The following is a 27,681-nucleotide window of genomic DNA, read 5'->3' on the forward strand; positions in this document are numbered from 1 at the left end:
TATTTTGTCGAAGGGGATTGGATGAACTCCTCGGCCAAGTATAGCTCCGCCCCTGTTACATAGTCAACCTTTTAAACTTGGTGGAATTTTTTTTATTTAGATACTCGAATTATATTATGTTTCAACTGAATATCTCAATTCCTGATATTATATTTGACATAGATAATTTTGAGTTAAATTTAATTTCTCATCCTTAAATTGCTTTTTGTGACTTTTCTTTCCATAGATATAAAATACCGTCTAAATAATTACGTTATTTATTTAAAATATATCATCTATGAATTTTCCTAGTAGAACTAGAAGAACCTTTGGAGTTTGGGCTACAAAGCTGGACTTGTTGGAAAAATTTCACATCACTCAACCTTTGGGCTTCTGACTATGGTTCACTTTGCTAAGCCCTCAAAAATTTGCAAGAAATTGCTCGTATTCTTCAAAATGTTCAATCTTGAAATTAATTAAACATATTCACTATTTTAAAATAATCTTGAACATCTATGCAAAAGTTAAAACTTCTACCTGATCGACAACATACCTAAGTTTTAAATTTTGCAAAAGGCAAAACTTGTAGTCAATTGAATAAGTGCACTTTCTTAAAATTATTAAATTTCTACCATCGACCCGAGTATTTCTCACATACTTTTCAAATTTAGGTGCCTATCTTTTTCACATTTCAACTAAATTAAAAGACTCTTTATTTATTTTTTTGTCATCTTATTTTTTCTCATATAAACAACTAGAACAGGATTTGTTGACTTGACAAACAAAAGTCTTCTGATTTTGGTAAGCATCAATCTTGATCGAGGCACATTTTTTCCATACCTAGAAATACCTAAATGTTTGAAGAATTGTCTATTTAATAAATAAAATATTCCAAGATCAATAGTATATCTCATAGTTTAAGTAATTAGTCTGATTTTTTATAAAAAAAAAATAGTAGTAAATGCTAACATAGTTTAATGGTATATAAACACATTTATAAAAGTACTTTTGAAACTAAGGGATCATAATTCAATATTTAGTGAAATTTTAATGATTTTCTTTTATATATACATATATATGTATCAGTAGTTGTAGTGTTACGTTTGCAATATGTTGATGTTTGTTGTCTTGGGTAGATCGTTTGAATAGTCTTGTTTCTATTACTATCTGGGTTTTTTTAACTACCTATTATTTTTTGTTCTAGTTTAGACAATTTTTATCTTGGATCGGATGTCCATCATAAATATCCTCTCTACCTCACCCCTCAGACTTTATTGTTTATGTTTCGTGTCAAAAATACTAGTTTAACCCATGCTCCATCTGCTAGCAGTGCCGAATCTAACATATATCCAGGAAGTTCATCCGAACCACCTTCGGTGAAAAATTATATTATTTATATACGATTAAAATTATTTTTTATGTATATATTATATATGTTAGAACCCCTTCGGCTAGTTCATGTGTGCACTTTCAAACCCTCCGCCAATTTCTGGTGGTCAAACCTTTTGTCTTTTCAGTTCAGAATTTTCAGGTGGAATACAAAGGCATAATATACAAAAACAAAGATTCTTTGTCAATTATGTATCCCATGTTTTCAGCAGAAATTGTAGGTCCCTTAATAGCTGGCAAAATATGTACAAAAATTTATGTATAATACAATAGTCTTTCCCCCATGCTACTCCAAACCCCCACCCCACCTCCACAACGGAAACAACAATAACATATTTAGTGTGATTTTCAAAGAAAGTAGAATATACATAAATTTTATCTATAAGGTCTACTTTCAGACTGATGGGCAAGCCCCCTCCTGTCACAATAGTGTGGGGCATAAGAGGTTATTATTCCGTGGCTAACTCGAAAGAACTGAAGTACGACTCAAAGCTTTTTGATTGTTAAGCTATACCAGGACTGAGGAACATCCAACAACTCCACTCCTTCTTGTTCGCACTAAAGTGATAGAAAGTTTATTTCCGATTGACTCTCGGCTCAAAAAAATATATTTTAAAACAGATTTGAAAAATACAAAGTGAACCAAGGTCCAATGAAAATACTAAGAATGACAAATTTTTAAAAAGAAACCTCCCCCACCTTGTCACAGGCTCCAAAATGATGTACATGTGATTTTTGGAATATGGACACTAATGTCATTCATTCATGTCAATATCTTGATATATGACTTCTCAATTTTTTTCTTTTTCACATAAGGCATCTTTTACCATTAATAATTGAAATTGATGCCAAGAGCCACAAAACAAAAAATCAGTACAAAATTCTTTTGCATCATTTAGTGCCATCACTTCATATTACATGGTTGGAGCCTCTTTTTCCAAAAAAAAAAAAATCATGTTATCCCATACTCCATTCTTATTGATCCATTATACCCTTTAATGCATTTTATTATTTCCTTCCACACCTTTTAATGTATGTATTGTATTAGGTGTTCTTTTGCTTGTACCTAACTACCAAATTCTTTTTTTTCTTTTTGATGATTTAAAATCTCTGAGAGTCAGTGACGCACGATTCGAAATTCGGTGAATAATGGGCTCGTCTGTCTATCCTTCTCCACTTAAATATCAAGCTTCGGTGAATAATGGGCTCGTCTGTCTATCCTTTTCCATTTAAATACTAGGCTTTTGTTTGTGACATGTTCTAGCCTTATCCCAACTATTAAGCTGAGAGTCAATAACACACGATTCAAAATTCGGTCTCTACTTAAATATCAGGCTTTTTTTGTTTGTGGCATGTTCAATTTTATCCCAACTATTAGGCTTAGATCTTTAGACTATAGAAGCCTCCACCTAATTTTGAAAAAAAGAAAGAAAGAAAAGAAGTCTCCTTAATTACCTAAGATTAGTTATTTTTGACTATTTTATTCTTCATATACATATACTAACAACACATGGATTGAATCACACCCTCTTATACCCCCCCCACCCCCCCAACCCCCAAATGTCCAACTCACATTTTCTATATATACACATAGGACTAGTGTACTACTAAAAGTAGGAAACTTTAGGGACTTACAAAAAATGGGAAGTTTTCAAACAAAGGAGAAAAGATACCCAAAAGCCAAAGTGGTTGAAGGTTTGAAGTATAATGTAAGATATCTTAAAGCTGAGGTGAATGAAATAATGTGCATGAGGGAACATGAAAGTCAAGTTAATGCACAAGAGATGATTATATTTGCATTGAAAGAAGCAGAATGGAAGAAGGAAAGGAAGAAACTAAGAGAGGAAGTGAAGAAGCTGAGAAGGAAGTTGGAAGCAAAAGAAGAAGAAGAAGAAGAAGAAAAAAAGTGTAATGTAAAAGAAGATAAAGAGTGGCATCAATTAGCAACAAGTTATTTGTTTGAGCAAATTAGGCATGAGGAAGTTAGAAGAGATGAGGCTATTGACAAGTGGAAACAACTTTATTTTGCCATCAAGATTGAGCTTGATGATCTTATTCATAGGACAAATCAAGGTATGTACCCCTCCAGTTTAATTTTTTTGTTTGATTTTGACTCGGCGCTGAGTTTAAGAAAGTAAAAAAATACTAATGTGTTTGATTTGTTTTACTAGGAGGACTTTACTGGGAAATTGAACAAGTGAAGTTATTAGAGGAGCTACATAGGGAGTTGCAAGATAAAGAGGAAAAGATTGCACTTCTAAAAGAGGAAATAGCTTCAAAGGAACAAGAAGAACTCAAGAGGGAAAGGGAGATAGACATTTTGAGACAAAGTTTGAAAATAATGAGCTACAATATGAAGGCAACAAACTTTTCTAAGAATCTATCAAAAAGTTTGCATATGTAAAAGGTTGTCAATTAAGAAAAATGCTAGTACTAGTTTTTTTTTTTTTTTTCTTTCACCTGGTGTCCAATATCAGTACTGAAACTCCAGTTAATTTGGATTAACGTTGCGTGAAGGCTCTTTACAGTACATTTCTATACTCAAAAGTTCGAATTCGAGATTTCATCCATGCCAGCACAACCCCGATGGTAATGATACTAATGTTTAGTAAAATATAGAATTAGTGATGTTCCTCTAGATTGTATGTTTCTTTAACGCCATTTTTGGTTGTTTGTGAAGTGTACTTCTTGTCAATCTTTTAGTACAAGGCTATTATTTTAGTACAAGTAGTTATTATTAGAGCAAATTTAAGATGTAACTTTCATTTAGAACTCAATTTGTACAAATTATTGGTACAACTAAATTAGAAACACTTTGATGCTTTAGGGTACTTTTCTATTTTATTTACATAAGAACAATTTGACATCTTCTTGAAAAGGTATATTCCTCTTTTGACCTCTTTTTATTTATGAAGGAATTTTAGGAGTGCTTTTTTCTTTGATTAAATTGTACCAACATCAAGAAAATCAGTAACTTACAACAACATACTCAATGTATTCCCACGTAATGGGATCTGGAGAGGGTAATATGTACGCAACCATACCACTATATCAGATAAAGTAGAGGATGTTGTTTCCTGAAAAAAAACCCAGTAACTTATAGATATTAAAGAAAAACCATTATCTCCATTTATAGACTATAGTCATGTTAGAAAAGCTGCAAATGCCATTTTCAAGTCTTTTTAAATAATCTATAAAGACTATTATGTCTTCTAAGAATACTAAAACTATAAACGAAAAGTCCAAAACAAGCATTACACATTGTAAAACAAATTGTGATACATGTCTCATTGTTCTATCATTATCATTTTCTATTCTATAATAATCAATAAAAATACATGTATAGTGTCCAGGGCAATATACACTTGCATGAATACAAATCATACATGTATATACAACAAATATAGCCATTTTCTTTTTTGGTTTTATTGTTATTTACAACCTTTACCCTGACCTTTGGAAATTGGAATATCAACACTGGTGAATTTCGATAATTTCCATTTTATCCAATTGATATGTTCATCCTTCTGTCATTTGTGGCCTTGCCACAGTTCGATAATTTGATCTCACATTCTGGAAAAAAAAATAATTATAAAGCATAAAAGTAAATACATATATATTGCTTCTCAAACTTTATGGTTGCTCGAATTCTCTAAAAATGTTGCAGCACCCGTGTCGGATCCTCAAAAAGTGCGCTGTTTATGGAGAGGATCTGACACGCACCTGTCTGACATTTTTGAAGTGTCTGAACAACGTAGCTCAGCATGGTAAGGCGTAAATGGAAAATGCAAGTACCTCTAATAGAGTGATGTAATAGAAATCCTCCATGTGCTGCATAAGTGCACTGCCATCTCTGATTGCTAGAAATATGTTAATCTCTGTGTTCAATATTTTCTCGATAAGTTCTTTTTCACCTTTCATCTGCACAAAAAATGTTACGATAAGTGAATCGCACGCTTCTCAAGAGTTCTTTACATTTAAAAAAAGAGGAAATAATTTTCGTTGCAGAATTAACTACTTTGTCTCAGGCGGAAAGTATCGCAACATGCTAGTAGCATATGGCCAATGAGGTTGCAGCCGTGTCGGATCCTCCAAAAATGGATAGCTTTTGAAGGATCTGACATACACTCGACAATATTTTTGAAGAGCCTAAGCAACATAACTACACAATGACTTGAAACTTCAACCTAATGGATTGAATTGATAAGCTTATACCGCAAGGACACCCTCCCTCATTTACTTGTCTTTCTAAATCGATCTATCAATAATAACAAACTAACATAACAGGAGAATAGCTTTATATGCAATTCTGAACAATAAGCTTTTCCAACAATATCCCTCTATATTCATTGTATTAAGTCAAAATCCAGAATTTAACATGACATTCGAGGGAATCACAAAATTCGAAAGAGCAATGTATACAAAGACATACCTACCAAAGGAGCTCGCAAAATTAGAATGTTAAAAATGATGGCAAGTAAGCAGTACGATTTCAAAAATCAACCGTTCAATATCTTAATAAAACAACAACAACAACAACAACAAACCCAGTATATTCCCACAAAAGTGGGGTCTGGGGAGGGTACAATGTACGCAGTCCATACCTCTACCTCCAAAGAAGTAGAGAGGCTATTTCCGATAGACCCCCGGCTCAAGATAATATCTTAATAAAACATATTACCAAAAAGAAGAGAATAAAGATATGAAGAAAAAGGTGGAGAAACATACAAATTCACTAACAATAACATCAGGTGTGGCCTCTCCGATAACATCACCTTGGTAACCATCTTCCAAGAGTTCCACATTCTCCTGAAATGTATTGTTCCGAGACATAAGACGTTAAACAACAAGCTCCTTTCACTGATAAAAGGAACGATGTCAAATATGATCATATTTTCAAAGATATAAGACTTTTTCGATGGGTGAAAGGAGCTTGACGTTTTGACAGAATCCACGATAAACAACAAGCTCCTTTCACCGATTTTTTCTACCTTAACTATGAAGACGTCTCAAAAGTTACCTCAACCAATTGAGTAAATAGTGCTATAGAACAGATAACAAAGGTCAATTGTTTTGAACCTTCCACTATTTTCATCAGGATTAAGCTAACCATCTGACACACTTTCCCACTTTAAGCTCTAAAGGAAAAACAATAACTTCCTTACGAGTGCCAACATTCTGCCAATCCAACTGAGGTTGAAGCTCAACGAAGTCTGATGTTTTATAGTGTAAAAAGAGAGAGATTAAAACGTTTGAAAATGAAATCTACTCACCCTTGTATTTTTCAGATCTCCAGCTGCCAAATAAACAGGTTGAGCAACATGGCAGTAGCCCATCAATCGAGGAACTGTTGGTATTATATCTCTGTGATTTACAACCCTCCAGCTGTCTTTAACTTTCTATAACATAAAAAAGCAACTGGGTTATATTGATTTACTCGGAATTTAACAAAATTAAACCTCTTGGTATAATTCCAAAGCATGCGAGACTGATTTTGTAAGGTCACTTTCCTTAAAGAGTTACAACAATATAGTTACAGCAGTTCGCCATGTAACGTTAGAAGAACATGCAAGATATTCTCATGAACTATCGGCAAACAATGGTATAGATTAAATTATTAGACCATAAACGAATGGCGAGATCACAATGGCAATATAGAATATACTTGGTCTCAACATAAGCACTTCACATCTGCAGAGAGTAAATTATACCTCATTATAAACTTCAGCAAACTTTTTGTTTCCAACTCTTGGAGATCCAAAGTTGTACATGGTCACACGTATAGCTCCACGCCTAACACAACCAACGAGAAACATAAGACAGTCACATATATAGAGCTAGCATGATACTTAGGGGTTGTTTTGTAGCTAGAAAAGAAGCAATTTATCCATTTATTAATTTCTATACAAGTGATCAACGTTTGGTAGCTAGTTAGAGAATAAGTTATTCATGTAAAAGTTTATACAACGTTTGCAATTTAGAAACCCGCACAACTAACACAAGTACAAGTCATGAGGAAATTGGTGTATTCTCTTATGCAGGATAGAAGATCGGAAAGCTAATACCCGCATAACTAATACCTACATAATTCTAACTAGCTACCAAACGACCCCATAGTTAATAACATGAGATGACAGATTCAAAACTCTAGAGACAGAGGCCTTGGTTTTTCTCCACAAGTACTTCGAGTACAAGGGTCGCACAACAATTTGGATCTAATATGCTCTATAATTATGGAAGAATCAGCAAGCAACTTAGCGATTAGGATTTTCTTAGGGTCATCACAAGTTCAATTTGGTTAGAAAAATGAAACCATCACGAAAAGATTTCAAAGTGGCGACATGGAACAATTGAAAGGACGTGCGCTGCAGCTTGGTAGTGCATTAGTTTTGGGTACAAAATGTCGTGCATTCAAATACCGTCATCCCTACCTATTACTGCCCCTTAGAGCAGCAGCGAAGAATCATTGAGATAGCTTATGATCCGTGGAGTTATGGAAATACTGATCCGAACAGATATAAGACTGGAATAAAGGTCCACTGTAAGGAGCATTTTAGTAACTAGTTTCAAAACTACATCAGTGATGTGGTTCTACCAACAATGATAAGACTTCTCCTCTTAAAAGAAGATCCAATTTTTGAGGAACTTTATGCATGTCTCCATGAATGAATAATATATCATAACGTAATACCAAAACAATAGCGTTTGTAAAGAACAAAACGTGTGCCTGAGAAAGAAAAGTTGGTGAAATTGGATCATTGAACTTCTCAAAAAGCCTCCTGGCTCTGTGGTCAACACAGTATAATCGAATTCTCAAAGAACGCTACAAACATGGTAAATAGACAGCAGAAAACCTAAGTTGCTGTGGTCATTGACGAGATGTTGCTAAATAATGTAGAAAGGATGGGAAGCAAGCTACAGATGTAAGCAGAAAAAGGAGCTTACTTAGCTAGTTGACTTGATGATAGTTCAAGAGCGAGAAGAGTAGCCAATGCACCACCAAGACTATGGCCAGTCACGTAAACATGCCATTTGTTTGGCAGGTCAAGATCATCATCCCTGGAATACATCAAAATTGTAATCACTAGGTGATGCGACATCAATAAATAGTGGTGAGTTAAGTACATCATAGACCGAGAAGAAAGCAGAAAGCACTGACAAGGCAAAGGATAAGACGTACTGCAGCAGCAACAAAACCCACGTGAAAAGAAAGAAAATATTAACGCAGGTCTAGACATCTCAATAAAGCAAAATCACATTACAAGTTTAGAGTAAGATAAGCACATGACACGAGTCCACCTAGTAAAGACTTGTAGAGATATTTTCCAAAATTCTTACTTCAGAGTACGAAAAAAGTCAATGGAGAGGAGGAATAATGAAAAGAAGCGAAAATAAAAAGCTGATACTTAAGGCCATTGTCAACGGCTTGAGATAATCAAATTATCAAATCAATATACATCTAATTCAAAGATGAGCTACACTATCTTATCGCTCCTTCACCTTCCAGAGGTAATCAAGGAAAACGAAGTGTAGTACAATTTTGTTCGACAGGCCACTTACCGATAGTCAATTGCTTTTTTGATAAGCGAGATAAGCCTAATCCTAACCGAGTCATATGCACTTAGGAAACCACTGTGAACCTACAAAAATAACCTCTGGTTCTGATAATGAGAAGGATTATAGATATAAGTAGAGTACATTCATAAATCAGGCACTTGAAGATAGAAAAGTAAAAAGTCCAGTGCCACCTGAACTTCTTCCTTGAAGTCCCCGCCTATCCTTTCAGGATTCAACCTGCAGAATAGGAGACAACTCAGGATACGAAAATAAAATAGACGGTTGCTTAACCATCTAAAGTTTCTAGCCAACATCCGAATAATGAAGATGCGAGGACATACAGTTCATATTCAAAATTAACAAGTGTTTGGATATTTCTTGTCGTTTCAAATTCTGTTTGGATATTTGTTTACTGTAATAGGAAAAACAACATAGAAGTAAAGAGAAACCAAAAGGACAAGGTAGAGAAAAAAACTAAAACCAGATCTGTGATGTTACCCTGCAGGAACTAGCATCAAGTCCGTCACAAGATCCTTCCATTTTGTCTGGATCAAAGAACAACCAGTTATCCCCGAGTAATCAAAATCAACAAGTTTTACAGATGAGTTCAACAACAGAACCTACTTGTTCCGTTCCCCTGAAAGCAACAACTAACCGTTTCCTGGCTGAATCACGCCAGAGAGCTACCTGCAGCTCTTACAGAATCCAAATTCAGTAGAATAGCTTTCCTAGGATCAAATAAATCAGATCTAAGAAACCTGATAGAAGCTAAGAACTCAAAGCCAGCAATATATGAACTTGCCTCTGTGTCGGTTGACTTGTTGTCTAGGAAGCATAATTTGTCAAATTCAGATTTGATGAAAGTTGGATGTCCCAATGAAGTAGCTAGCAGTGCCCAAGCTTCCATGGCAGTCTCTGCTGTTGAGAAAAGAGACTTCATCTCCTCAGCTTTCTTCTCATCCAACACTATTCCATCTTTATTCATGGGATATCCAAGGATGTCATTTTCCGGTCCAATTGAAGAATCTTCTTTAGCGTTACCCTTTCCAAAAAGGCCTGCTCCTTTGTTGAATTGAGAAACTGTGGCATTTAGAACCACCAACGCTCCCAAAATGGAATCAGTTTGACGCAATAAGTCTTGTGTCACCTTCTTGATATCCGGAAGTGATGACTGAATGTTGTTAAGAACAGGTTGTTCAGTTGATGCACTACCATTAACATTTTCCTGTTTATCAGGAGTTGCAAGACCAGATTCAACATAACCTGCATCTGCATCTTTTCGTGATTGCAACCCAATTTTATTTAACAAGTCAAGATTATCCCACTTTATTTTCTCAGGAGCGGGCAGACCAAGTCTTTGAACAACATTTTGATTAACAGTATCAGCAAAATTCTTCCAGAAATGCTTATCTGATTGAGAGCTCTCGAAAATCTTAGTGTCTGGAGAACTATGCTCATTGGTAATGTCACTTTCACCACTAACTTCGGTGTTTTTCAAATTATTTGAGAATTCTGATTCTGGGGGCATGCTCGAGTCATCCAAGTTGGATGATTTCTGCGACTCTGATAATACATCTGATTCCACAACAGGACTATTGGAATTCTTGCTGCTGCTATTTGAATCATATGCATCATTTAGTAGTTTCAGCTGCCCAAACGCATACTGTACAAATTGTCGAGCTTGCACAGTCTCGGAACCCAGAATTGCCTTCAAAGCAGACTCAAAACCATTTTTCTTTAAAAATTCTGTAATGATTGGGATGTTCCACCACTTCTTTTCTTCTTCAATTTTCTCAAAACTCTTGTACTTAATCTGTATCATGTTAGTGTGACAGTTGGTGAAATCTCGAATTGGATAAACAATGGTCAAATTGGAAGAGGCACACATCAGACACTAGAATTGATCATTTTACTCTAAGGGCCATAAACTGAAGCAGTGAATGCTAAAGGATACTTTCTGAAGCCAAGGTTATTATACTATTCAGCTATAGAGTACAATGTACATCAAAATAATCTGATGGATCGTCATAAAATGAAGGTCTGAAATTCCATTAAATAGAAAAAGTTTTATTACTTTGTCTCGACAAGTTTGAAAAACAAATTAACTCTTAGCTGGAATGCCCATATTCAGATAGAAGTTCCAGTTGCAGAAGATAAATTGCTAAGAACCAAAAGAAAGTGAACCAACCAAACACCGGGTTGCTTCCTACAAATAAGCAAGGTCTTAGTGATCTCAAACCTTGAATATGCCTCCAGATTCAAATCAACTTACCTCTATCTCTATCTTCCCACCACCGCCCATTCCTTCCAAATCAACCAGCAGTTCATGAGAATCTCCTACAAAAGGACATGTCTGTTATTTTCACATATTAAAACATCAATGGAATCTGTATACCAGCCTAATTCTTATGTCAGCTCTTATATCGGAATCTGTATACCAGCCTAATTCTTATGTCAGCTCTTATATCGGTTATGATAGTATTCAGAAGTGTATCACTATAGAAATTAATTTGGTTCCTTTATGAAGTGTTCTTCCTTTGTCAATTTGTTTTATGAGCACTGAGACGGATTACAACCAAAATGCATATTGAAGATGAACTCAGAACTTCTTCCCCATTTCTGATGGGATAAGTTGAAAAGGAAGTCGGACCTTACTTTACATGAATGATATTTTAGCCCACATGATAACTGAACAATTATTTGAAGTACAATTTCATAAGAGCCATTTCTTGAGCTCGTACCATCACAAAGGTGTTCTAAATGAATTGCTGCATTCCCCATGCGTTTATGTGGAGCCACAAGATTTGCATCCCAAGCTGCAAGCTGACATAAGTTATGAATAAAAAATTAGATCCTGAATTGAGATATAAGAGCACCTTAAAACCTGTCATGCCTGCATACTGTTGTGGATATCTTCGACAACAGATGAAAGTAATGAAGAAAGAAGTCGTTCCTCATTTTAGAGTGTAACTAAAAAGACAAAAGCAGACTGTTGTGGATATCTTCGACAACATAAAGCAACTTTCAGTTAATACTATGGATCTCAGCAGGAAGTAGAAATACAAAACTAACTTTCAGCAGGTAAGAAACAGTTGGATATGGGAAGATTGCCTAATGCCCTTAATTGTATAGCAGTCACACAGAAACACAGTTAATTTAGCAGTGTCCTTAGCAAGCATTCATAAATGACACTTGGCATGCCTACAAAGCTTAAAAGGTTTTCAAGTTCCATATCTTATCATAGGGGGATTTAGCGTTGCAATAGGTAATTCAAGAGCATCTGTAGACATATAGTCCACATAATGTGTATTAAACTTTCATAATGTGGAAGAGCTAAGTTACAGCAAATTCAGGTCGTGTTTAAAAAGAAAAATGTTACAGTTTCTAGAATGCTATCCTTTAGCAAATTAACTATCAGAGAGGAAGGATGAACTCAAATTATAAACCTGAAGATCATACAAAGGTGGCTGCTTAATATTTAAAGCAAACTCCTCATTCCATGTTGGCTCCTTTGTCCTGCAAACATTAATTCAAGAAATTAATAATTTTTCCATTCTTGGGTGATGTTTCAAGATTGAAAAGTGCACAATCTGAACAAAGAAAAAGATAGATTTATTCTCCAACAGACAACAGCAATCGTAGACCTTTTGCCTTCTTGATGACAAGTTAAAATGTTAAGAAGCATGGAATTTCAAATACGAGATTGGGGTAATAACCAGACTGAAAAGAGTGAAAAGGTTGCAATATAACATATGACCAACTACCTACCCCCATTTCACCTTGCTTTTGACAACTTGACTATCTAATTGCAATACCACGTACGGATCACTCGTTCCCTGAAATTTCGATAGAAAATTAAGCAATTAAATCAAAACCGAGGTCAGCAAAGCAAGTAAATGCACAACAAGTAATCATTTGAATAGGGTAAGAATAGTAAGGCACACTAACACTTGAATTTTGATCATTTACTATTATTAAATGGCAGATACCTTACCCAAAGATCCATAGCAGGAAGATTGAGACCTTTCTTTAACTTTATGAACAACTGGCCATCGTAAATTTCACGCACAAATAGCCTGCAAGATGGTTGTCAAATATGAGAGAAAATTATTAAGCATGATCCACGCCAAAACCTACTTCCTCCGAAAGAAACAGACATATCCCACTCATTTGCAGTTGCACATGCAGGAACCTAGTTTTGGACAAGCTGACATCTTGTCTGAGGTGATTTTGATAAAATAAAATATATATATAAAGAAACTAAGCGGAATAAGTCAAAAACAATCCGATTGAGCGTTCTTCATCGCCGTCACAAGTGGAATCATATGTGTGCCCCTTACTTGATCCAACCAATTTGACAGGCCTATAACTGACGTTCCTACCATTGAACTTTTCTACTTCAATAAGAAGAAAAGCCTACGTACTCTGAAAGAAATATGGTTTTGCAATTAGCCCCATCCACCTCCTGCCTTCCGACTTTGTCCTGAACAAGTGATATCAAATGAGCAAACTGGATCAGACCAGTGTTATCAAAAGCAAAAGGCACAAAAAAGCTCTAAGGTCCATTGGGGCTTAAGCGCAACACACGAATAAAACGAAGGCTTTAATGAAAAAATGCGTAAAGGGAGGAAAATACAAATATATATGTTAAGTCCAAAGATTAATAATTATAAGCATGAATGACATTTATATTAACAAACCAATTGAAAAAAAAAATTACGATAAAGTGAAATATCAACTGTTCAATGTTGACTCTTCATAAAAGCTCATTGTCAAGAAAAAGTATGCCTCTGAACATTGATGACAACACTGGAGCGCACATTAAGCCGGGGAAAGCACTCAACACGTTTTGAGCATCACTTTAGGGCTTAATCTCGTTTTAAGCACGCCTTTGATAACACTGGATCAGACTTGAAAAATAATTCAACTGCTAAATTACCTTTGCTCCATAAACATTTCAAGATTTGTAGAATATTTTCAAGCTTAACTTCCTTCTAAGCAAAATGTGGTTCAACGAAAATCCAGTTAGATGGTTAGAGGAGCGTGCGCCCATGACCATACTATTAACCCTCTGATTCAACAATTTGGTAGATATCTTAAATAAGCTCACCAACTATATAAAAATACGACGGAATTACGCAAGCGCCATAACCCTAGGTCTTAACTTTTCTGTGAACAACCTCCACGATATTGATACACAATTACTTTCTTGCTTTAGTATAATACGTAGTATTATTAACAACCAACCAAACCTTGATATTTGCTAGCATGAGTAAGTAGTCAGTTAAGTGTAAGTTGATGTGGGTTCAACATCTGATTGCTTGCAATCACTACATTACGTGATGACCGAGTACACTTGTGTGTGTTGTGGGAGGCAACAGCCTACTAAGAGAATCATTACCCTCATTAGCTACTCTCTTGTATAAACCATTTTTGTCCGAAGATGAGCCATGTATCAATCATTAAAACAGCCAACGAGAGGACATAACTTTAAGCAATATCTAATTTTAGAACTAGAATCGCAACAGCCTGATAAGATGCCCAAACAATAATACGAATGAAAACGAATTACGGGAACTCAAAGACCACAACTTTAAGACAGCACAAATTTCAGACTTTACAAGCATGTCCTCTATAACTTCTACAGCACCAAATTGAAACGAACCCACAATGCAAGATACTTTTACAAGGAACTTTCTTCCTCCAATCAAGAGCCTCATACATATTTAATCGATCAATCAAAAATACCTCAATCCCAAACTAGTTGGAGCCGGCTATAAGAAACCTCAATATTCATTCGCACTATACAAGTCCAATAACAACAACAACATAATACCAAGCATAATCCCACAATGGGATCTTGGGAGGATAGAGCATACGCATACCTTACCTCTATGTCGTAGAGATAAAGAGGCTATTTCTGATAGACCCTTGGCTTAAAAAAAATATTTCAAAGCAGTTTGAAAAAGGGGAATACTGAAATGAGCAGTAACAACAACGAAAAAATGCAGAATGGAAAATAGCACACAACATATAGAAGAAAGAACAGTAACAGCAGCGAAATGATACAATAACCGACGCACAAACAAATACAGGTAATAACCGAAATCAAAGAGCAAGAAACTAACAGAATATTGCTAATACTACTCGTAAAAAAGTAGGTACAGGTTCGACCATCAAGCCTACCCCCAAATAGGCAAGAGAATGCTTAACTACCCACTAACCTTCTATCCAAATCAGCACCCTCCAAATCCTCCTATCTAAAGCCCTTGACTCATTAAGCTCAATGTGCATCATTCCTGTCTAACCACATTCAACTAGACATCAATTCCAAACTAGTTGGCGTCATCTATAAGAATCCTCAATGTCCATTTGCTCTATTCTAGACCATTTTCAATTTATGAATAAAGAGAGAAACTGAAAAATGAACAACTACATACATATCAACATTCTTATTCACAAAATGAAATGATTAACCAATCAATCAACTACGCCTTAATCCAACACTAGCTGCAGCAGCTATAAGAATACTCAATATCCGTTCGCCTCTATTCGAGTTTGTTTTCAACGTTTCAATTTGTTTGGCTTACTTTCCTTTTTAATCCATTTCAAAAAGATTGCCTCTTTACTTTTTTGGCAATAATTCTAACTTTTTACATGTCATATTTAAGACCACCAGACTAAAAGGCACTTGGTACATTTACATATCTTTAATTTAAGACCACAAGATTCCAAAGTTTCTTTAGTTTCTTAAATTCACGTCGAAGTCAAAACCACACAAACAAATTCAAACGGATGGAATATGAGTAAATAAAGAAAGAGAAAAATGAATAACTACATACATATCAACATAATTATTTACATCAATGGATTAACCAACCAATCAATCAACTCCAAACTAGTTGGAATCAGCTAAGAATCCTCAATATCCATTCACTCTATTCGAGTTCATTTTTAATACTCCCTCCGTTTCAATTTGTTTGTTTGATTTTGACTTGGCACAAAGTTCAAGAAAATAAATTAGACTTTGAATCTTGCGGTCTTAACCTGAAGACATATAGAATTATCAAAATATACTTTTAATCTTGTGGTCAATTGAAATTAAAGAGTTAGCCATAAAAGGAAAGAGACATTCTTTTTTAATGTACTAAAAAGGAAAGTAATACAAACTAATTGAACTGAGGGAGTATAAATAAAGAAACATAAAAATGAAAAAACACACACACACATAAATCAAGATTGAGAATATTACAGGAGGACTAGTGTAAGCTTCAAAAGCAAAACCAGCAAGAATGACAGCCAAATTGATATCAAAAGGAGGCCTTTCTTCACTTCCAATCTCCTCCTTTTGAGCTGATGAAAGTGGTAAGATTTCACCACTGGCTTTACAACAACAAAAGAATGAATCTTTAGCACCAAATTTAGCGTAACTAAACACCCCATTAACTTTCTTGGAGAAAAAAAGCTTTTTGGAGAAATAAAGTGAATTGGGGTTCTTGAAATAAAGGAATCTTGGTGAATAAGAGATGGGGAAATGGAGATTAGTTTGGAGAGTAGCCATTGGAGAAGGGAGAGTGAAGATGAAGTGGCAGTTGGGTGTAATTTAGTGGTGAAAGTGAGGGTATTTTGGGAAAGAAAAAATTGTCTAAAGTGTAACAGTGTTAAGACAGAAAATCTAAGAGAGGATCTTTTTTGAGTTAAGAGATTGGAAGTGGAAGTCAAGAGTACTACGTACGTGTCTTCTACAAACTTCTTTTGAAATCTAGTACTGTCAAAATAGTATATACTACCTCCGTACCATTTTATGTGCCGCTATTTAATCGAGCATAAAATTTAAAAATAAAGAAAAGACTTAGTAATATTTATCAAATTATCTTTTATCAAAGAGAAAATGGTCAAAACCTCCCCCAATCTTTACTCAAATTCCAATTACACACCTATATTTTACGGGGTATAATGAATAAGAGATGAAAAAGGATGGAGAAATGAATTGGGGGATTGTGGAGTAGCAGAGATACGAGGAGTTAAGGATAGTAGATTACACGTGTAAGTCATCTGCAGAATGATAAGAGCATGTGCGGGTCACGTGCGAGTTGATCCAATGGCAAAGAAGAGGTTACAGCTGGCAAGATCAACGCAACAGATTCATGGAGCAATTGAGAATATTTGTTATATTTCTATTCAAAGAAGGGAGGGGGAATTATTAACAAACTTCTGGTATTTTACTCTCTCTCAAAAAATTCTCTCTTCCTTCTTCTTTCACTTTCTTCTTCTGAATTCTTCTTCTCAACCCCTCAATTTCAGGTGAATCACCATGGATGGACGCTAACAAGTTTCCGCCATTAGAGTAGTTGAATGTAGCAGTGGACTGTAGTACTGTAATAGCTCCAAAAAAAATCAATAAAAAGCCTCAATTCTACTTGTATTGTGCAATTTGAGTATTTTCTTTACAATTTCAGTGGTAATTCATTACAAATTAGTATCAAAGCAAATTCTGGCCCTAACAATGACGGTAACTGAAACGCGATACAAATCCATGGAGGACTTCGTCAAGAAGGTGGATACTCAGCTTCAAAGCCACATAGTTGAAGCGGAGAAGAAGTTTGAATCTCACGATGCAAAGTTGGACGATCTGAGGAAGAAACTGGATGTATTGATGGAGCATTTAATTTCGTAGCAGAAAGGAATTTTAGGTAGTGGGCCGCGCGATAAAGGTCATTCTGAAGGGCCTAGTAACCGTGCTAGAATGAGGGAGCAGATGGACCAAGGATGGAGTCGCAATCCAGGCAATTATCATCATCCTAGGGTTGAGTTTCCCTTCTTTGATGGAACTGACCCTTGCTCTTGGTTGCACAAAGGGGAGAGGTACTTCCAGTACCATCACATCTTGGACCCGGAGAAAAAGTTGGAGATTGCGGTTCTTCACCTTCAAGACAAGGCAGAGTCATAGTATTTTTCATATCACCTAAGTAGAGGTAATGTGAAATGGCAGGACTTCACCGATGAAATATGTAGAAGGTTTGAGGGAGCTCATAATAGTAAGTTGAATCTGATGGGAGAGTTCAAAAAAATCAAACAAAAGACATTGTTGACGATTACCTTGAGCGGTTTGAGGAAATAAAGGTCTGGGTTCTTATAAGGAACCCACACTTTCGGAAGAATTCTTCTTGGAATTCTTCATTGAAGGCCAGAAAGAGGAAATCAAACATATGGTTAAAATGTTGAATCCTTATCATTTAAGTCATGCAGTAGATAAAACGAGACATCAAGAAAGACTTCTACAGGTTCAACAGAGAAAGGATAAAGGGCAAGGCAGCAGAGGATTTGTTGGAGGGGGTTACCAAGGTGGTACCATGGTAGCACGAGGGACAAACAATTCTAATGGGTCCCAAGCTATCAAGTTGTTTGAGCAAAGAAGGGCCCAGGGGCTGTGTTATAAATACCACAGCAACTTAATACCATAACTGCTGATATAAAGGTTACAGAGGTTGAATTGCACCTTGATTTGGGGTTAGTAAAAACACCTGTGGAAGCTGATGGTGAATGAGTAGATGAGGAGGTGTTGCAAGAAGCCATTAACCTAAACGTTTTATCTGTCACAGAGGTACCTAATACCATTAGGCTGCAGGGAGAAGCTAAGAAGAACAAAGTGACTATTCTCTTGAACTCAGGCAGCACCCACAGTTTCTTGGATATGGATACGGCCAAGAAGATTGGGTGCAATGTATGTGAGGCTACTCCTATGAGGGTAACTATCACTAATGGGAGTCATATTCTGAGTCGACACTTCTGTCCTAATTTCAAGTGAAAGATACAAGGGGTTGAATTTGTGGACTCCATTAGACTGGTAAGATTGGGTGGCAATGATATCATTCTTGGTGGAGACTGGATGAAGGACCATAATCCAGTGTTATTGGACTTTGTAGAATATAAGGTGGAGGTGACTCACAAAGCCAAGCGGGTGGAATTGAAGGGAATGTACCACTAGGCAGAGTTGAAAAACAGGTCGGCTAGTAGTGTAAAACAACTATTCAAAAAGGGGCAAGCTATTTGGGCTCACCTTTTTACTGTTACTGCTTATAGTGTTGAGGACAAAGAGGTGATTCCATGTGAAATCCAGCTGATCTTGGATGATTTTCCTGATGTATTTGTTGAACCAAAAACCCTGCCACCACAAAGAGGCCATGATAATCACATTCCCTTAAAGAAGGATGCAAACCAGTTAATTTCAGACCATACAGGTACAATTATTTTCAAAAAACTGAAATTGAGAAACAGGTGTCAGACATGCTGACACAGGGGACTATTCAACCTAGTCACTCCCCTTTTTCATCTCTAGTGTTACTAGTTAAGAAAAAAAATGGAAGTTGGAGATTTTGTATTGATTACAGGGCACTTAACAAAATCACTGTTAAGGATAAGTTTCCCATACCCCAGTAGAAGACTTGATGGATGAATTATACGGTTCTACTATTTTTCCAAAGATTGACTTAAGAGCAGGGTATCACTAAATTTGGATGAGGACTGAAGATATCTACAAAACAGGATTTGTTACACATATGGGACACTATGAGCTTAAGGTCATGCCCTTTGGGTTGCCCAATGCCCCGACAACTTTCCAAAGCCTCATGAACCATGTGTTCAGAGATTACTTGAGGAAGTTTGTGTTGATTTTTTTTATGACATATTGGTGTATAGTTCTACAATACTGGAGCATCTAAATCATCCGAGAAAAGTGTTAATGGTGCTGAGACATAAGAGACTCTTTCCTAAGATGTCTAAATGCTCATTCGGTCAGTCTCAAATGGAATACCTTGGTCATATTATTACTGGACAAGGTGTGTCCCCTGACCCGGCCAAGATTAATGCGATGGTTAATTGGCCTAAACCCAAATCACTGAAGAGTTTAAGGGGGTTTCAAGGACTCACCGGATACTATAGGAGGTTTGTTCAGTCCTATGGGATTATAAGTAGACCTCTCACTAACATGTTGAATAAAAATGCATTTCAATGGAATGAGGAGGTTGAGCTTGCTTTTGAACGACTTAAGGAAGCTATGACCACAGTTCTAGTCTTGGCTCTCGATGATTTTACCAAACCATTCATCATTGAGACTGATGCATGTTCTAAAGGAATGGGGGCAGTATTGAAGAAAGAAGAAAGACCCTTAGCATATTTTAGCAAGGCATTGGGAGCTAGAAACTTGGGCCTCTCCACTTATGAAAAGGAATACATGGATGTACTAGCAGCTGTTGACAGATGGAAACATTACTTGCAAGGGGGCCATTTTATAATCAGAACGGATCACCAGAGCTTAAAGTAACTCTTGGAACAAAAAGTCACTACATTATTGCAACAAAAGGGACTGACTAGACTAATAGGACTAGATTTTGAGGTACAATACAAGAAGGGCACAGATAATAAAGTGGCTGATGCTTTATCAAGAAGGGTTAAAGAAGAAGTGACTGAATTGAGGGCTATCATTGTTGTGGAACCGACATGGATGTTAGAAGTGTGCGCAAGCTATGAGCATGACCCTACAACTCAACAACTGATTACAGCTTTAATCACCGATCCTAATAGCAAACCTGATTTTAGTTTGTAATAGGGTATTATCAGATACAAAATGAAGATTAATATTGGAAAAAGCATGGGAATGCGGAAGAAAATCTTTGAAGTGTTGCATCAGTCCCCATTAGGGGGCCATTCAGGCCAATAGGGAACTTATAAGAGGATGCAAATGATTTTTTATTGGCCTAACATGAAGGCTGACGTGGTGAGATGGGTGTTTACATGTGATCTTTGCCAGAGAATCAAGACAAAAAATGTGCCCTATCCTGGGTTGCTTCACCCTCTACCTATTTCGGAGGCTCTGTGGCAAGATATTTCCATGGATTTTATTGAAGGTTTACCAACCTCTGGTCATAACAATACCATTCTGGTTGTAGTGGATAGGCTGACTAAATATGGGCATTTTCTGGGGTTGAAACATCCGTATAATGCCTAAGAGGTGGCTGAGCTCTTCCATAAAGAGATATATAAATTGTATGGCCTACCAAGGTCTATTGTTTCAGACAGAGACTCTATCTTCACTAGCCATTTTTGGCAGCACTTATTCAAGGTCATGGGAACTAAGTTGAATATTTCTACTTCCTATCACCCTCAGCCGGATGGTCAGACTGAGCGACTAAACCGCTGTCTGGAGACTTATTTGAGAGCTATGGTATTCACCAATCCCAAACAATGGCTCAAGTGGTTACCTTTAGCCGAATGGTGGTACAACACCAATCATCACACTTTCTTAAAATCTACCCCTTTTGAAGCCTTATATGGCTATGTTCCTCCTCAAATTCTACTGGATTCCCCTTCACAATCAAGACATACTAATGTTGGTCTTTTCCTTGCTTAATGACAACTAATGATTCAAGTTCTTAAGGACAATCTTCACCAAGATCAGGCTCATATGAAATTTTTTGTAGATAAAAATCGTACAGAGAGGGAACTACAGGTCGGGGATTTGGTTTATCTTAAACTACAGCCATATCGACAAACTTCAGTAGTTGTTCATCGAAACTTAAAGCTCAGTGCTAAATTCTATGGGCCCTACAAGGTGTTACAATGTATAGGGACAGTGGCTTACCATCTAGAGCTTCCGGCAGGATCCACCATTCACCCTGTGTTTCATGTCTCACAGCTCAAGCGTCATATCAGGCCCTCAATTGTTGCTCAGCCATTACCTCCCACTTATGATACAGATGGATGCATCTTAGCCCAACCAATGGCCATTTTTCAACGTTGCTTGGTTCGAGAAAATAATGTTGCCATTGTTAAGCTTTTAGTTCAGTGGTCAAATCTTGGCCCCGAAGAAGCCACATGGGAAGACTGGGGCTACTTGAAGAGTCAATTTCCATCGTTTATGTCTCAACACCAACCTTGAGGACAAGGTTGTTTTTTATCGGAGGGGTAGTGTAATAAATAAGAGATAAAAAAGGACGGAGAAATGAATTGGGGTATTGTGGAGTAGCTGAGATATGAGGAGTTAAGTATAGTAGATTACACGTGTAAGTCATCTGCAGAATGATAAGAGCATGTGCGGGTCACGTGCGAGTTGATCCAATAGCAAAGAAGAGGTTATAGCTGGCAAGATCAACGCAGCAGATTCATGGAGCAGTTGAGAATATCTGTTATATTTCCATTCAGAGAAGGGAGGGGGAATTATTAACAAACTTCTGGTATTTTACTCTCTCTCAAAAAATTCTCTCCCTTCCTTCTTCCTTCTCTTACTTCTTCTGAATTCTTCTTCTCAACCTCTCAATTTCAGGTGAATCACCATGGATGGATGCTAACAAGTTTCCGCTATTAGAGTAGTTGAATGTAGCAGTGGATTATAGTACTGTAATAGCTCCCAAAAAATCAATAAAAAGCCTCAATTCTATTTGTATTGTGCAATTTGAGTATTTTCATTACAATTTCAGTGTTAATTCATTACACGGGGTCCTATAACCCCCCTGAACTATTTTGGAATTGATTCATTTCCCCCCTAAATGCTGAGGTGGCACGGAAGGTGTAGTGCACTCTCTTTGAGAGAGTAAAGACGTTTTAATCTCTTAATTTTTTAATTTCTTATGTTTTTTATTTATTTTTCAATTGTCTTCTTTCTCTTTTCTTTCTTTAACACCATGACTTTTCTTTCTTTAACACCATGGCTGCTCTCTTTTTTCTTTCTTGTTTCTTCTCTTCAACAAAACACCATGGTTGCTCCACAGACACACCAAGTAAATCATTCGCAATTCCATAAAAAACAACTCAATTAATCATTATTTCAACACACACCCCCTAAATGGATCTATCTTCAATTCCATCAAAATGACCAAATTAACAATTATTTAAACATAAATGCGAAATGGGTCATCTTCCATTTAATCGAAAGAACAAAATTAACAATTATTTCTACAATTAGTGCAATAGCTAAAATACAATTTGTGTACGGCTCGCGCCATTTCTGCACTACTATCATAAGCGGTGCTGATTATCTATTAACAGGTATGTTTTCTAATTCCTATGTTTCCTAATTCCTAAGGAAATCAGAACATCGTAAAGGATTAAAGAAAGGATGTATGTCCAATGTCCAAGTTTCATCTCCACTGTGTGTCATACCGGAATCATTTTCTCTCTTTCCTTAAAATGGTTTTGTTTGGCAAATTGAAGGAAAAGGCACAGATGCAGAAGTCAAGTGGGCTGGTTTTAACTAATAAAGGCTAAAACTAGAACATGGTTGATACATAAAAACTCCTCAAAAGAGTTGGGTAATCGAAAGGGGAAGGATTTAATCCCAGGGAAGAATTGGGTAATGACAAAGAACTACTGGAAACATGAATCAGATAAAGAATGAATGTTTTGCCCTCTTGGCCATTTAAGACTTGGAAATTGCAGAATCCGTTTTCAAAGTATAGAGGAGGGAAAAAGAAAAGAAAAAGGAAAATGAAAAGGGAAAGAATATATATATATATATATATATATATATTAAAGAATAATAATTAATTTTTTATATAAAAATATAATATTACGTGGCATTACATGGCAAGTGCGCGTTGCTCACTTTCCATTACACATCTGGGTATCAGTTTTCAGGGGTAATTATTCCACTTTAAAATAGTTTGGAGGTGTGATAAGACCCCCGCAAAGTAAAAGTGTATAGTTGGGATTTCAGGTAAAGGTTGGAGGGGGAGGGGGTGGCCATTTTCTCTTTATCAAAAAATGTGCTATTATCTTTTATTTTAATTAAGTGGACCAATAAGGGTAAAAGTGAAATTGTGTCTTTAAATAATTACCAAATAAGGAAAGATGATATTCTTTTTGGAACGGACCAAAAAAATGATGACACATAAAATGGAATGAAGGGAGTACTATATTTTTCCAAAAAAATTGAAATTCTTTTCTTTTAAAAGCCAAAAGATATATTATATTAATACTTCAAGGGATCGTTTAGTATTTGGGATAAGGAAATGGGATAAAGAAAATAATCTCAAATAAAGTTTGAAATTAACTTTCTTTCATGTTTGATATAAGGTAGTACTTAGGAGTCGTTTGGTTGTGAGGTATAATAATCCCAGAATAAAGTATAGGATTATTTTAGCTCATATTTGATTGGAGGTATTTGTTAGTCCCGAAATTATTTATTCCACCATTTATATCGTAGCTATGAGATAAGTTATCTCATACACTACAAAAAAAATAGCATTTAGCGACACGCCATATTCGTCGCTATCATATGAAAATCCGTCGCTAAATAGAAATAGCAACAGAATAGCAACGAAATTTGTTCTGTCGCTATATTGCTCATTGCTAACCTCATAGCGACAAAAAATTGAATTCCGTCGTAAAATTTGTGACCAATTAGCGACGAAACAGTTTGGTTGTTGATATTACTGACGTAAATTTCCGTTGCTATAGCGTTGTTATTCCCAAAATTCATTTTGATCGTGGCTTAATTTACGACAGAATATTTTATCGTTGATCCGTTGCAACATAATTTGGTCTACTTATAGCAACCAAATTTATCCATCGCCAAAGTTTTTCAGTAGATATGACTGATGTTATCACTAATTTTTTGTCCCTAATTACAGCCGTCTTTAACAACTAAATTAATCCGTCCCTAAAGTTTTTCAGTAGCAACGACAAAAGTTAGTCACTAATTTTTTGTCGCTAATAATTTTATAAGAAAATAGTTGAAACACATAAATTATAAAATGATTAAATATCCAACATTCAAATAGATAGAAAAATTCACAACAATTGTGTCCAACACCCACAATTTCAAGTATTTTATCAAACATAAACTAATGTCAAAATAGTCTATCAAAAATTAGTGCAACGATCATGGACTACGAATAATATGAAGCTACGAATCAACGTCGTCATCATCATCATGAGTAGGAGGAGGATCAAGCACGGCCCCATCTTGTACCCTAGTACCACCAACACGCTCAATAAATATCGGAAGAAAATGAGTAGTAAGGGCCGGAATCAATTGCTTCACCAACTCCTCCATATTTGCTGTCGGTAAAGAAATCGAAGGTGGTACTGATGATGTGGAAGCATTGCAGGCACACAGTTTTTTTCTTAAGTAACTTGTAGCTTCAGATCCAAGACCAAACAATCTTTTCTTCTTTACTCCTCCCGCAGCTTCATAATATGTCTCCAATTGATCTACTTCAGATTCACATTGTACTTTTTCCCGTATAATTTCTTCATACCTTTCCTGTAACAAGTGAAGTTATTAAAATAAACTCAAGTTCATGTCAACACAAAAGAAAAATAAGAGATGAGTATCATATCTTTAGATGTAAGTTATGGACTTACATGTAGAAGTCGGGAACGCTCACCAACAAAAGATTTTTCATCATGATTATGTGTATGGACGTGCAAATGTAACTCACTTGGATTTGGATCTCGACCTATTTTAAGAGCCTATACAGAATTTTCAGGTATTTGAATAAGACCAACGTACATTAGCAGTATGCCAAAAGAGAATCATGACACACCACCAAGTTTATTTGCCCTATTTTAAGCAAAAAAATGTCACCAAACATATTGGTATAACAACAAAATAATGAGGAAAAAGAAGAGAGTATAAGGAAAGAATTGTTGCAAAACAAAGAGGAAAAACAAGAGAAACTGCAGCAACTGCTTGCTGAAAAAATAGCATAAAACCAGCAGCAGCTGCAATAACAGAAAACAGCAGCAACAACAATTTCCAGCAACTATTAGTTTAACAAATAAGAATGCACATGTAGAAAATAGCTGCTGCAGTTCTGGAAAACAGCAACTATTGGTTTCTTGGGCAGTATGTTGCAGTTCTGGAAAATAGCTGCTTGCTGGAAAAGTAGCATAAAACCAGCAGCAGTTGCAATAATAGAAAACAACATATATGTTCCACAGAGAAAATACTCTTTTTATTGCAAGATAGATAGAGATAAGATTGCAAATACACTACCCTCACGCACACGGTGAGATTACACTAGCTACGTTGTTGGTTGGAACGATGAAGTACAGTTAGGAACAAAATGAGGATATGTTTCATTGAAAAGATCTGCCAATAGAATTAATAAAAAAAAGTTGATGATTGAAGAAACATCATTAATATAAATAATGGATAGCATTTAAATAGAAGTAAAGGATATTAAGGCAGATATTTTAGGGTTAAAATATCTGCTTAATATCCTTGTTTTGCAGCCCAAACAAGGTAGCACCACTACCAGTTGCTTGCTACGCACTTTAGACACAACCATAGCTACTAAAACAACGAAGTAACGACTTAAAACTAATCAGCTATTTCAAGGTATGTAGCAGTAGATCAGAGCATCACATATAGCGCCAAAATAAAGTGGAAAAACTCACATGTCAACAGCCAAAAGAACATAGCAGCAGCCCAAACAAAATAACTTTCTGGGTTGATGAAGAATTTTCAAGAAATATATACTTACAAGTTTTTTTCGGTGCTCTCCAGCTGTGATAGAGCCACCAGTGTGTGTCCCAACAGCTACTTCATGTCCACCATAACGATTCTTTGAATTTATCTCGGACTTCTTAACACAGTCATCACTTTACTAAAGTTCCATCCACTTTTCCCACACATGGTCATTTACAAATTCTGGTTGAACTATAGCTCTATCTTGTAGCATAATGCAGCCTTCTTCATCCATTGTTGCTTCACCAAAACTTCACTAACGGAAGCATCCCAAAAGAAATTCTTCTGAAATTCAGTTTAAAGTAATATAATTAAGTGTTAGCTGCAAACTCAAACAACTTCTATTGATTATGATCTTAAAAAACATACCTTGAATTCTCCAAAATAACCATCTTTGACATCTTGTGAAACACCTTTCCAGTTGATCCCATTAGGATCAACTTCACTTTTGAAAGACAATGTAATGGAACTGGAGCATTTGGAAGATGGTTTCAACCTGTACAACATCAAATTCAAAATCAATAACACTACACAACATCTATGTACAAAAATAGTAAACATATAAGTAGTAGGTACTAATGCTGAAGAAGTCAGAAAAATAAGGGTTCGGCCATTGTTACAACTGGAATCTCATGAGGCAGATACATTTCTTTGACTAGATGTTGCCTCAGCTGCTGTGTTGCTTTGAGCATTCATATTCTGGCCTGTTGGGCTGCTTTGGTTAGGTGAAACAGGAGATGTCGTAGGAATAACCGATGTTTGATCAGGTGTCATGGTCAGAATAGAACTTGTATCATCCTGTTCGATTACTGGAGCTGGAATAGAAGGAATTTTTGCACGATTAGCAGCCTTACTCCTGCCTGTGGACTTGTCGGCACGATATCCTCCTCGAGTCATATCTGAAAAAATAACGGTGTCATTAGATTATCACTACTAAAAATCAAATTAAAATGATGCAATATGAAAAATTAGCAGATTATTAAAAGGAAACCAAAAACTTATAAAATGATGATATCTTAGAGAAAAATTAGTAAAAACAACATATAACAAAGCTAAAATAACATATTTTTTTGAAGCACTTGGCACAGTCTATGTTTTGAACTAAAAACAAACTACAACAAAGCTAAAATAGCAGATTCCGTAGTTTCTTTCTAAAAACAAAATACAACAAAGCTAAAATAGCAGATATTTATCAAGTTCTATTCACTATCTATGTCTTCTTCAAACTCTTCCTCTTCATCCTCCTCCTCAGTTTCCTCGATTTCATATTCTTCTTCTGTACATCC

At 35.9% G+C, this 27,681-nt stretch overlaps 3 protein-coding genes across 3 annotated transcripts; 1 reads left to right on the plus strand and 2 right to left on the minus strand.

Annotated features, from left to right (window-relative positions):
- Positions 1–2,468: 2,468 nt before the first annotated feature.
- LOC107866588 (golgin subfamily A member 6-like protein 2) lies at positions 2,469–4,066 on the plus strand. The gene is made up of 2 exons (XM_016712617.2): positions 2,469–3,441; positions 3,540–4,066. The coding sequence occupies exons 1-2, from the start codon at positions 3,009–3,011 to the stop codon at positions 3,770–3,772; spliced, it is 666 nt and encodes a 221-aa protein (XP_016568103.2). The 5' UTR covers positions 2,469–3,008; the 3' UTR covers positions 3,773–4,066.
- A 538-nt stretch (positions 4,067–4,604) lies between these two features.
- Positions 4,605–16,667, minus strand: LOC107864540. The gene is made up of 18 exons (XM_016710938.2): positions 16,178–16,667; positions 13,350–13,408; positions 12,920–13,001; positions 12,694–12,761; positions 12,372–12,441; positions 11,667–11,748; positions 11,198–11,262; positions 9,728–10,738; positions 9,550–9,612; positions 9,424–9,470; positions 9,117–9,162; positions 8,929–9,008; positions 8,314–8,427; positions 7,080–7,161; positions 6,642–6,767; positions 6,097–6,177; positions 5,164–5,289; positions 4,605–4,941 (listed from the first exon to the last, which is right to left on the minus strand). The coding sequence occupies exons 1-18, from the start codon at positions 16,484–16,486 to the stop codon at positions 4,888–4,890; spliced, it is 2,565 nt and encodes an 854-aa protein (XP_016566424.2). The 5' UTR covers positions 16,487–16,667; the 3' UTR covers positions 4,605–4,887.
- An 8,159-nt stretch (positions 16,668–24,826) lies between these two features.
- LOC124896561 lies at positions 24,827–26,902 on the minus strand. Its single transcript, XM_047408120.1, has 5 exons — positions 26,765–26,902; positions 25,716–25,802; positions 25,511–25,618; positions 25,288–25,395; positions 24,827–25,186 (listed from the first exon to the last, which is right to left on the minus strand). Exons 1-5 carry the CDS (start codon positions 26,900–26,902, stop codon positions 24,827–24,829), a joined length of 801 nt encoding a protein of 266 aa, XP_047264076.1.
- Between the last annotated feature and the right edge of the window lie 779 nt (positions 26,903–27,681).

This window comes from Capsicum annuum, chromosome 3 (assembly GCF_002878395.1).
Source record: "Capsicum annuum cultivar UCD-10X-F1 chromosome 3, UCD10Xv1.1, whole genome shotgun sequence".
In the NCBI taxonomy this organism is placed as follows: Eukaryota; Viridiplantae; Streptophyta; class Magnoliopsida; order Solanales; family Solanaceae; genus Capsicum; species Capsicum annuum.

Excerpts from the sequence above, each read along its gene's own strand:
- LOC107866588 (XM_016712617.2), top strand. The coding sequence starts at position 3,009 with ATGGGAAGTTTTCAAACAAAGGAGAAAAGATACCCAAAAGCCAAAGTG. Across the intron at positions 3,442-3,539 it reads TATTCATAGGACAAATCAAG|GAGGACTTTACTGGGAAATT; the intron begins GTATGTACCCCT and ends TTGTTTTACTAG.
- LOC107864540 (XM_016710938.2), bottom strand. The coding sequence starts at position 16,486 with ATGGCTACTCTCCAAACTAATCTCCATTTCCCCATCTCTTATTCACCA. Across the intron at positions 9,009-9,116 it reads ACTTCAAGGAAGAAGTTCAG|GTTCACAGTGGTTTCCTAAG; the intron begins GTGGCACTGGAC and ends TTATTTTTGTAG. Across the intron at positions 6,178-6,641 it reads GAGATCTGAAAAATACAAGG|GAGAATGTGGAACTCTTGGA; the intron begins GTGAGTAGATTT and ends AATACATTTCAG.
- LOC124896561 (XM_047408120.1), bottom strand. The coding sequence starts at position 26,902 with ATGTTGTACAGGTTGAAACCATCTTCCAAATGCTCCAGTTCCATTACA. Across the intron at positions 25,803-26,764 it reads GTTATTTTGGAGAATTCAAG|CAAGCAGCTATTTTCCAGAA; the intron begins GTATGTTTTTTA and ends CTACTTTTCCAG. Across the intron at positions 25,396-25,510 it reads TTGTTATACCAATATGTTTG|GCTCTTAAAATAGGTCGAGA; the intron begins GTGACATTTTTT and ends AATTCTGTATAG.